Source organism: Labeo rohita, chromosome 13 (assembly GCF_022985175.1).
Source record: "Labeo rohita strain BAU-BD-2019 chromosome 13, IGBB_LRoh.1.0, whole genome shotgun sequence".
NCBI classification, from domain to species: Eukaryota; Metazoa; Chordata; class Actinopteri; order Cypriniformes; family Cyprinidae; genus Labeo; species Labeo rohita.
This window is the reverse complement of record NC_066881.1, coordinates 32,665,167-32,677,591: the sequence shown is the minus strand read 5'-3', so window position 1 is coordinate 32,677,591 and position 12,425 is coordinate 32,665,167. Positions and strand designations below refer to the sequence as shown.

Below are 12,425 nucleotides of genomic sequence, written 5' to 3'. Positions count from 1 at the left end.
ACATACGAGTTGTCATAGAACGGCTGCAATAATTTTTTGAACCGATTTATTTAAAACAAACCATTCACAAGAACCAGTTCTGAGAAATGAATTGCACTGGGGAGTTGATTCCCTTTGAACTGATTCTTTTTGGAATCAACTCCCAGCCCTATTATGCTGAGTTCACCATGCAATGTGCTGCAAAGTAGGCACTAAAAGTGTAGACGTAATGCATTTTATAATTTGTGTCCACTCAATGTGCAACTACTGCAACCTGTTAATATTAAATATGCATCAGATGCCACATGCAAATCAAGCCATTGTGTTACTAATGTGTCTTTGCTGTTGCTCCCTTGCATATTTTCCTGTTTCTTTTACAGTTCTGCCTCCTTCACGGCACTAGCCTGGTTTATCAAGAGAGAGCGTGGTACCTGGAGCACAACTACCTGACCCCGAACACCAGCCGACAGATCCGCAACCAGGTATTAAGTAATTGACAACTTGTTCTCGTTACCAAGGCGTCAAAAACTTAAGCATGGTCAGGTGTGTGTCACACAATTATATATGTATCGGTGAAGTAGGAACTCACTTTCAAATTGGAAAACTTTGGCGTCAATGCACAGATGTGAAGGGGATGGGAAATCTATCACCATTAAATGATGTAGCGGTGTGTAATTTTGTCATTATGACACAATTATATGTTGTGGTATGATTTGAACAGCCACAATAATTCATAAAAATGCATCATTGTAAAGTTCAGATTTATATTCCGAATGATATGCGACTGCATTCAAGGAACGGTAACATTTTAGCCATTTAAACCTAAAATTTCAATCTGTTCTTTGCATAAAGGTATTGTATGCCTTCAAATCACTTAAATTGCAACATAACACATTTGTAATACATACTGATTTTTTGTTATGTGTTTTATATTGTTAGGTTTAGGGTAGAGGTAGGGTTAAGTGCTCAAAAATATCTATGAAAGTATAAATACAAAAAAAATCATCATGCGGAGAATTACTCCGGTAACACAATTAGGTTATAAAAATGTTACAGGAACTCTGTCTTGAAATGTTTCTAAAAAGGTTGTAATGTCCAGTTTTCTTGTTGTAATTAGAGTATTATTTAAAGGTTACAAAAACGTCTCGTACAACATTCTGCAACATTATTTTTACCTTAAATATAATGTTATTTGAATTTTTTGTTTAGTATTCTAAGACCGTTGTGATTAGAATGTTATTTTAAGGTTTCGAAAACATTTCCTACAATGTTCTACTAACTTTTCCACCCAAATTGTAATGTCATTTGATCTTTAATTTTTAATATTCCAGGAATGTTTCTTGATTATAACATTATTTAAAGGTTATAAAATGTAACAAATAACATAATGCAGTTGAGGTCAAACGTTTACATACACCTTGCAGAATATGTTAATTATTTACCAAAAAAAAAGAGATCATACAAAATGCATGTTTTTTATTTAGTGTTGACCTGTGTTGATAGTGTTGATATTTCACATAAAAAAACATTTACACATAGTTCACAAGATAAAATAGTAGCTGAATTTATTAAAATGACCGTTTAAAAGTTTATATAGGCTTGATTCTTAATACTGTGTTGTGATTGAATGATTCACAGCTGTGTTTTTTTTGTTTAGTGATAGTTGTTAATGAGTTCCTTGTTTGTCCTGAACAGTTAAACTGCCTGCTGTTCTTCAGAACTTCCACAAATTTTTTGGTTTTTCAGCATTTTTGTGTATTTTGAACACTTTTCAACAATGACTGTATGATTTTGAGATCCGTCTTTGCACAATGAGGACAACTGAGGGACTCATATGCAGCTATTACAGAAGGTTTTAATGCTTATTGATGCTTCAAAAGGAAAAACGATGCATTTAGAGTCGGGGGTGAAAACTTTTGAACAGAATGAGGATGTATACATTTTTCTTACTTTGCCTAAATATTATATTTTTTCATTTAATACTGCCCTTCAGAAGCTACAGAAGATACTTTCATGTTTCCCAGAAGACAAAATAAGTGAAATTTACCCTGATCATCAAATTCCAAAAGTTTTCACCCCCCCTCTGGCTTTTAATGCATTGTGTTTCCTTCTGGAGCATTAGTGCGCGTTTGAACCTTCTGTGATAGTTGCATGCGAGTCCCTCAGTTGTCCTTAGTGTGAAACGATGGATCTCAAAATCATACAGGCATTGTTCCAAAGGGTTCAAATACACAAAAATGCTGAAAAACCAAAGAATTTGTGAGACCTGAAGGATTTTTCTGAAGAACAGTGGGCAGTTTAACGGTTCAGGAGAAACAAGGGACTCGTGAACAACTATCACTAAACAAAAAAAAAACAAAAAAAAACACAGCTGTGGTTCATTCAGGTAACAACACAGTATTAAGAATCAAGCATATGTAAACTTTTGAACGGGGTCATTTTCATAAATTCAACTGGGCTATTTGTAAACATACTTTATGTGAAATATCTTATTCAGGTCAGTACTGAATAAAAAAATAACATGCATATTGTATGATCCCTCTTTTGGTAAAATAATTAACATTTTGCAGATTCTGCAAGGTGTATATAAACTTTTGACCTCAACATTAGAGAATGTATATAAAATATTAATAAAGTTATAAGAGCAGTCCATAAACATTACTTTAAGAATGTTTGTCCTAACATTAATAGAACTTATTAGTGAGAACATTCCCTGTTGGCTGGGTACATGCATTTTTATCTAAAGCAATTAAAAAGTAATTGAATTACTAGTTGGTCGAGACCTAGGGAGAACGTCTTAATAAGTGACCATGCTTTAATTTTTAAAGCCTTGGGAGTGCAATTTGACCAGCAGCCACATCAGGAGGGTATCAGCATGCTGTCAATCAGTCTTTAGGCAGTTAAAGAGGTGCAAAGCCTGTTTTTGCTGCACATCGGAGGCTGTTTTGGATTAGACCCATTAACCCTTCGCACATTAGCCCGGCGTTTACAGAGTAGCAGAATGTGAACATTACCATTGTCCACCTGTAACACACACATACACACACACACACACACACACATAAAGTGCCCAGTTGTTCACAATTAGCTGTGATTAAACAGCCAGGCGGCCTCATTGGGGTTCTCCCACACAGGAGCCGAGAGGACAGCAGGGCCGACACCGGTCTGTCAGTATGCAGTCAGCAGGTGCTTTACTGCATGTTTACCACTCGAACAAACCCAACACAGCCGCTGTCTCTGTGTAAACAACCCCCTCTGTTCTCCCAGAGCCACTGCAGCGGCTGCCGCACGTGACTGAAGGCATGTGCTTACGGTTCCTTTCAGCACGCTCATATGAACTATTGTTATATGTTTTCAATGGCTTATTGAAGATAATTTATCATGTGACAGGCTGCATAACGTGGCGAAAATAACCCAATCGCTTGTTTATAATTAGCTGCTGTTCACTTAAGGACGCATGTAAGAATTACAAACCAGAGCTCTAATATCTCGACTGTTATGCCTGGACAGCACTAAGATTAAATGGAGAACAAATTGAAACTTGGCACATTTGGCCGCAGTGATGTCAAATGTGTCAAAACATCTTAATGCCTCACTTTGTCACACATCAAGAGTTTCAGTATGAACACTTCTCAGGTCAAATGATCTGGGCAACGTTTCTCAAAAGCATTGGTGACAATGGTTCTACGATTAGCTTGTAAGAATGTTTTGCTAATGTTCCCATTAAGTTATGAAAATGATATTTCTGAATGTTCTCTGAACATTCAAAATGTCCAGTTTTAAAATGGTTTACCATTTTTCTTTTTCTCAGTTATACGAATATTATGGGAATGTTCCATTGTATCATTTTGCAAACATTATGGAAATGTTACTTTTGAATGTTCCCGGAATGTTCTGTTGGAACATTTGTAACATTGTAAAGTTGTAACATTTTTTAAATGTTAGGCATCCAACTGAAACGTTTCAGAATTAAAACAGTCCATGACCGATGTATAAATAACCTTTTTCTGCAAAAAAACAAAAAACAAAAAAACATTATTACGAACCAGATAATTTCCCAGCTAACAAAAAATATATTCTAAAAACATTCTGCTAACATTTCATTAAGATATGAAAACATTATTTCTGGATTTTCTCTAAACGTTAGAAACACTCAGTTTTTTTTTTTTTTAATTTTAAAAGTGTTTTTTTTGTTTAGTGATAGTTGTTCATGAGTCATTTGTTTGTCCTGAACTCATTTGCAACTATTACAGAAGGTTTAAACACTCAATTATGCTTCAAAAGGAAAAACTATGCATTAAGAGCCAGGGGTGAAAACTTTTGAACAGCATGAGGATGTATACATTTTTCTTACTTTACCTAAATATGATATTTTTTTCATTTAATACTGCCCTTCAGAAGCTACAGAAGGTAATTACATGTTTTCCAGAAGCAAAAGATGTCAAATTTACTCTGATTTTCAAATTCAAAAAAAGTTTTCACCCCTGTTTCCTTTTGGAGTGTTTGAACCTTCTGTAATAGCTGCATGAGAGTCCCTCAGTTGTCCTCAGTGTGAAAAGATGCATCTCAAAATCACACAGTCATTGGTGGAAAGAGTTAAAATACACAAAAATGCTTAAAAAAATTTGTGTGCTTTTGAATATTCTCGGAATGTTTGGTTGTAACATATGTAACATTGTAAAGTTGTAACATTTTTAAATGTTAGGCATCCAACTGAAATGTTTCAGAATTAAAACAGTCCATGACCGATGTATAAATAACATTTTTCTGCAAAAAAAAAAACAAAAAAACAAAAAAAAAAAACATTACGAACCAGATAATTTCCCACAAAAATGTATTCTAAGAACATTTTGCTAACATTTCATTAAGTTATGAAAACATTATTATGAAAACGTTTTTTTTAACGTCCAACTAAAATGCTTTAGAAGAAAACATTCCATAACATTTTGTGCTGATGTTCTGAGAACACTAATAAAGACTAGATACCTGTGAACAAATATTTAATGAACAAAATGTTCTTTAAATGTCTTTTAACAAAATATTAAATATTAAATATTAACTATTAACGCTACTGGAAGAGTTTTTGTTCATAACTATGAGAGAACATTGCCAGGCAAATTAGCAATTAGGCAAACTCTTGAGAACGTTCCCTGGGTATCCATATTGATATGTGTGTTTTGTTTTTTTGTTTTTTTAGCTTTATGGTCTTACTGTTTGCTAACTATTGACTTGTTTGTGTCTACATTCATAGAATCATAACTGAGAACTCCACTATGTCTCCCAAGTTCCTCTGGGACTTTTATTGTTTACTTTAGGAGTCACTATATTTGTCTGATTTTCAGTTGAGTGGGAGTTGCTGAAGAAGGGATCTATCCACGGACAAGATGAAAACATGTTTTGGACAGATAAGAGTGAGCATCTTTGCCTATCGTCTAGTTTTCCATGCCGTGGAATAAGCCATGCAAATAACGTTAGGCTTAGCGAGCTTTGATTGGCATTACGTTTTGTTATTGATCTAGGAGTCAGAGACTGTTGAAAACAAACCAGAACAACTCTGTGTTGTAAAAACAGTACTGAGTGAACAGAAATCTCATCCCAAATCACTAAATAGCTTTTAGTTTGCTGCGAGTTTTAGCACAGTTAATTTCATATATTTTTAAGAATGTACACTACTAGTCAAAAGTTTTTGGACAGTAAGATTTTTAATGTTTTTTTTTTTTTTTTGCTCACCAAGCCTGCATTTATTTGATCCAAAATACAGCAAAATCTGTAATATTGTGAAATATCTTTACTATTTAAAATAACTGTTTTCTATTTGAATATATTTTAAAATGTAATTTATTCCTGTGATCACAGCTGAATTTTTTAGCATCATTACTCCAGTCACATGATCCTTCAGAAATCATTGTGATATGCTGATTTGCTGTTCAAGTGATGATAAAGACATTTATAATGTTACAAAAGAGTTCTATTTCAGATAAATGCTGTTCTTTTGAACTTTCTATTCATCAAAGAAACCTAAAAAAGCTGTTTTCAACATACTACTACTACTACTAATAATAATAATAATAATAATAATACTACATGTTTTTGAGCAAGAGATCAGAATATTAGAATGATCATGGTTCAATGATTTTGAAGGATCATGTGACTGGAGTAATGATGCTACAAATTCAGCTATGAAATCACAGTTATAAATTACATTTTAGAATATATTCAAATTGAAAACTGTTATTTTAAATAGGAAAAATATTTCAAAATTTTACTGTCTTTGCTGTACTTTGGATCAAATAAATGCACATTCGGTAAGCAGAAGAGATTGCTTTAAAAAACATTAAAAATCTTACTGTTCTTATATTTGACTGGTAGCGTACACAAAGCTGTACTAGACTCAAAAGATATTTATGTATTTATTTTTATTTTTCATTATAAATCAGCAAGGGAAAAACTGCTATCAAAACTAGTAAAAACTAGTATAGAGAAAAACTAGTAGTTCTGCCACTACTAAAGTTTTTTTCCTTTATACTACCGTTCACAAGTTTAAGATAAAAAAAAAAAATTGTGTTTTTTGAAAGTTATTAATACTTTTTATCCTGCAGGGATGCATTAAATTGAGCAAGGCAAATTTTATATGAATTTGGTTCTTTTGAACTTTCAAAGAATACTGAAAAAAATAAATAACAGTTTTCACAAAGTATATAACAGCAGCACAGTTGTTTTCAACATTGATGATAATCAGAAATGTTTCTTGAGCAGCAAATCAGCATACTAGAATGATTGATTTCTAAAGGATCATGTGACACTAAAGAAAATTGAGCTTTGATCAGGAATAAATTACATTTTACAATATATATTTAAATAGAAAACAGTTATTTTAAACTGTAATAATATTACAAAATATCACTGTTTTTACTGTATTAATAAATACATCAAATAAATGCAGCCTTGGTGAGCAGAAGAGACTTTCAAAAGCATTCAGAAATCTTACCGACCTCAAACTTGTGAACGTTGTGTATGCAAATGCCACTCAATATGAAAATCGCCTTTGTTTTCATAACAGAGAGTGCACGAGAGACTCCCTTTCATCTGTCACAATAGTGAGAGAAATGTCTTCTTGTAGACCTAAAATGTTCACAAAATGCTTATGATCAGAAAATCTTTTTTTACAGTCCATCTCTGTAATTCCTGATCATTTGAAGTGTCATTAATGTCCAGCAAATTATGCTAAAGTTAAAGGTTTATTTAGGTCACTATAACCAAAGCGCGAGCAGTAGTAATAGTGCTTGACTTGACTTGACACTAATTAGTGAGTCAGTGTATGTGTGTGGTAGTGAGTGAGGCATAAGAAATGTCCATGGGCATGTTATTGAATGAGTAAGACTCTGTGTGTGGGATCTGAGTGCTGAGGACAGTATCCGTGGATGAGATCCTCACATGTACGTGTGATTTCTCTGTGTGTGGCTCCAGCTCTTTAGAATGAGTCCTATTGTACACACACTCCTATCATTACATGTGTCAACATTAGAGCCAGACTCACATGCTTCACTGAACACACACAAACACACACACATTCACCCCAACACAGAGAGGCAGTGTTGGAGATTGTTTTTTAGTTTTAATTGTGAGCTTTATGTGATGGCTTATGGGTAATGGTTAACTGTTTAGAAGGGGATTTTTGTGGATGTGCAAAAAAAAAAAAAAAAAAATGCAGTATGAAAAGACCATATTACTGCTCTTTCATAAAGATCATTAATGCTTCTATTCAGAAAGCATGCATTTATAATTAATCAAAAGTGACAGTAAAGACCTTTGTAATGTTAATATTTATTTTTTTCTAATCAGTGCTGTTCTTTTTAACTTAACTTTTTAACTTTTTGTGCGTTTCCACAAAAATATGAAGCAACACAACTGTTTTAAACACTGATAATAATCATAAATTATTATTGAGCAGCGAATCAGCATGTTAGAATGATTTCTGAAGGATCATGTGACTATGAAGACTGGAGAAATGATGCTGAAAATTCAGCTTTGCATCACTATGATAAATTACTTTTTAAAATATATTCAAATAGAAAGTAGCTATTTTAAATTGTAATAACATTTCATAATATTGCTGATTTTACTGTATTTCTAATCAAATAAATGCAGTCTTGATGAGCAGAAGAGCCTTACTTTAAAAGTGTCAACAAATCTGACCAACCCCAAACTTTTGAACAATATTGTAAATCGGCACAGATCATTTGGGTTTGTATGAGCTTGATGATAAATGTTAGAAGTAGGGCTATCGAGGTAGGACCCCCCCCCTCGAATGGGTTAGTTTTGAGTTGCAATTGGGCGGGTTTTGTTGTGAAAACCTGGCAACCCTGCAGCTTTTCTCCTGAGATGCGGTAATCTCACGTGTCTCGTCTTGAGTTTTGGAAGCGAACATTGTTTCAAATATCAAAATGTGCTTAAAGATCTCAAGATGACCTCAAAGTAGGGCTGTCAAATGATTAATTGCATTAATCGCATACAAAATAAAAGTTTGAGTTTGCCTAATATATGTGTGTGTACTGTGTGTAATTATTATGTATATATAAATACAAATACATTCATGTTTATATTTAAGAAATATTTACAAGTATATGCATTTATTATAATTTTTATATAATTTATATTATATTTAAAGAAAAACATTTTGTACATAAACAACATATTTCTCTAAAATATATACATTACTTTGTGTGTATCTATATATACATAATAATTACACACAGTACTCACACATATATTAGGCAAACTCAAACTTTTATTTTGTATGCAGTTAATCGCAATTAATTGTTTAACAACCCTAGTTTTAGCACATTTTGACGTTTGAAACAATGTTGACATCTCTTCCAAAAGACGAGACACATGAGATTACTGCATCTTAGGAGAAAAGCAGCAGGGTTGCCATGTGTCACAACAAAACCCACGGAATTGCAACTCAAAACTAGCCCAAAATGGGTCCCCCATTAAAAATCACATAAACTCCTATTTCAGGGGCTAAACATGATGTTATTGGAACTCACAGACATCAAAAACAACCCACGGCAACAGTGTTAAAGTAGCCCAGTTCCGTGGGAAAACCGCGGACTTGGCAACACTGAAAAGCAGGAGACCTAAAGGCAGTCTCCATTTGCTTTGCATTTAATCTAATTGCTCTCTAGGAGAAACAGCTAAGACATTAAAAAGATAATCAAATCACATTTTACCTACATATGCATCTGTAGTCATTTTAAAAGAACGCATGAGATTTCACAGCTCCGCACTGACTGAATCACACAGTAACACTGACATTGCTTTTGTTGTGTTAACACAGCTGACATTTTTCCTCAGGCTACGTCTGAGTCTCTGTCCTTGAGTTTATCTCCATATCATCATGCCCCTCATTGTCTTTGAAAAGTGGCAGAACATCTTCATTTTTGGTGAAAGACCGTCAGCAGCTGCTGTGATAGTGATACGACCCTGTTTCTGTCTAGTAGTGAAGCTTCATCTCATGTTTGGAGATCAATCAAAGGTTTAATCCGATTTTATGGTCATAAAAACACTTGTTGGTGTCTTCTATGTCTTCTATAAGTCGAGTTGACTTGGGTTTTGAATGAAGCCTTAAGTTCAAGTTACAAATTAATATTGCAGTTTTGTATAACATATACTATTGTTTAAACGTGGACAGTAAGATTTTTTAAAATAATTTTTCACATTTTTATTTATTTATTTTAATTTAAAAAATATATATATTAATACGTTTTATTTAGTGAGGACACATTAAATTGATTAAAAGTGACACTGACATTCATCGAAGAATCCAGAAAAAAATATATATATATATCATAGTTTACCCAAAAAAGTTTTTAACATTGATGATGATAAAAAATGATTTCTATGATTTCACATATTCGCATATAAAATAGTTATTTCACGGTGTAAAATTATTACTGTTTTTACTCAAATTACTCAAAATTTTTGATCAAATTAATGCAGCCTTGGTGAGCAGAGGACACTTTAAAAAACATAACGAACGATCTGACCTCTTATAAAAAAAAATATATATTTTTTGTTTACCTTACTTTTAAAAGCAGATCAAATTACACTGTGTATTTGACTTTGAATTTTCCATTCTGTCTCCCTTTCTCTTCTTTCATGCCATCTCTTTCTCGCTCTGTTTACACACTTTCCTTATCTCTACGTTGCTTCAGTGGCGCATGTAACCTCTACATAAAGCTACTTTCTTTTCAGCCGATCTGGAAAGAGAGAACGAGCGAGGTCAGACGTACTTCAGACTCCTCATTGGACAGACGGCTATTGAGCAAGACGTGTCCAAACATATTTCAGCCGTTAATGCGCCACAGATAAGCGAGTGTTTCTCAAACAGAACAATGAGGGGGTTTCATAGTACAGGGTTATAAAAGTCAAAATACACAAGCAGAGCTTTGGAGAAAACTGACAGCCTGTGATCATTTGTCTTTCATCTCGAGCTCTGGAGGACTTGAGCAGGAGCCAAAGTGTCAGGACGATAAATTAACTCTTTGTCAGGCGATGTGGGAGAAAATAGCAGGTTCTGTGACTCACGCAGGATGTCTGTGGAATCAGTGCGACACCTCACGAATGAAGCAATGACAGGAGATGAATAGACTGATTGTGCATTTCCCTCTATTTGAATCCAATTTTCTTATCATTTAATCAGTTTGAATAGTTTTAGTCTTATTTCTAAACAAGTACATGTACTGTAGCCATCTGAGCATGGACAGGTTACAAAATAACATGAGCATGAACTGTTGATTGTTCATAATCAAAATATGCTTCTTTTTAAAGGTGTTTTAGGTGTTTCAGTTTCATTTCATTTCATGTGGGCCTGTATGATAATACTGTTATAATGTTCGGGATCAGTAAGATATTTATTTATTTATATAAGAAATTAATACTTTTATTCAGCCAGGATGCATTCAATTATTCAAAAGTGACGGTAAAGATTTAGAATGTTACATAAGATTCTATTTTAAATAAATTTCTACAGTTTCTACAATAAATATTAAACAGCATGAAAAATACAAACAACATTTAAACATTGATAATAATAATAAATAATAAATAGAAAACAGTTATTTTAAATTCTAATAATATTTCACAATATTACTGATTTTATTGTATTTTTTGATCACATAAATGCAGCCTTAGAGAGTATTAGAGACATTCTTTAAAAACGTTTAAAAAAATCTTACTGGTGATCGCATATGTTAGTGTATTTTGGTGTATTGGTGTATTTTTAGAACAACCAATAATAATTTAAAAATGTGTATTTTAGATGAAGTTTAGGATGCTGGATACGTCAACTGTCACATTGGCACCATGCGATTTTTTTTTTTTTTTTTTTTTTTTTTTTTTTTACATAACAATGTTATGGTAAACTTACATAACTTATGGTTAACTTACATAACAATGTTATGGTAAATTCTGGGAAAAAAAAAGTTTCTGCACTTTCTACGATAAATATTAAACAGCATGACGGTTTTTAACACTGTTAATAATAATAATAATGTTTCTTGAGTAGCAAATCAGCATATTAGAATGATTTCAGAAGGATCGTGTGACACTGATGACTAGAGTAATGATGCTGAAAATTCAATATTGTATCACAGAAATAAATTAAATGTTAAAATATATTCAAATAGAAAACACCTGTTTTAAATTCTAATAATATTTCACAATATTATTGTGTAAATTGTATTTTTTGATCAAATAAATGCAGCCTTGGAGAGCATAAGGGACTAAAAATGCTTTTAAAAATCGTACCAGTGATAGTATAAATCTGTGTATTTTTACCAGATTTTTTGTCTAATCAGTCTATTATAGGGCTAAAAATTTAGAACAACCATAATAAATAAAATGTGTGTTTTAGATCAAGTTCAGGATGCTGGACACATGTCAACTCTCATTTTGGGACCATGAGATTTTTTAAAAAGTATATAAATAACTTAATTTTACTGTAAATTCTGAAAAAAAAAAATGTTTTTACAGTTTCTACACTCTTAAAAGTAAAGGTGCTTCACGATGCCATAGAAGAATCTTTTTTTGTCTAAATGGTTCCATAAAGAACCTTTAATATCTGAAGAACCTTTCTGTTTCACAAAGGGTTCTTTGTGGCGAAAGAAGGTTCTTCACATTATAATAAGGTAAGAAAGAGATGGTTCTTTAAAGAACCTTTGACTGAATGGTTATCTGTGGAACCAAAAATGGTTCTTCTATGGCCTCGCTGTGAAGAACCTTTTAAAACACCTTTATTTTCAAGAGTGTACGATAAATTCTAAACAGCATGACTGTTCTCAACATTGATAATAATGTTTCTTGAGCAGCAAATCAGCATATTAAAATGCTTTCTGAAGGATCGTGTGACACTGAAGACTGGAGTAATGATGCTGAAAATTCAG

At 32.8% G+C, this 12,425-nt stretch overlaps 1 protein-coding gene across 1 annotated transcript in view; it reads left to right on the top strand.

The window, feature by feature from the left end:
• acoxl (acyl-CoA oxidase-like) overlaps window positions 1–12,425 on the top strand; it is a 64,632-nt gene that overhangs the window by 49,676 nt on the left and 2,531 nt on the right. Inside the window, exon 18 of the mRNA XM_051125944.1 lies at window positions 360–461. Coding sequence (XP_050981901.1) covers window positions 360–461 — 102 coding nt within the window. The remainder of the gene's footprint in view (window positions 1–359; window positions 462–12,425) is intronic.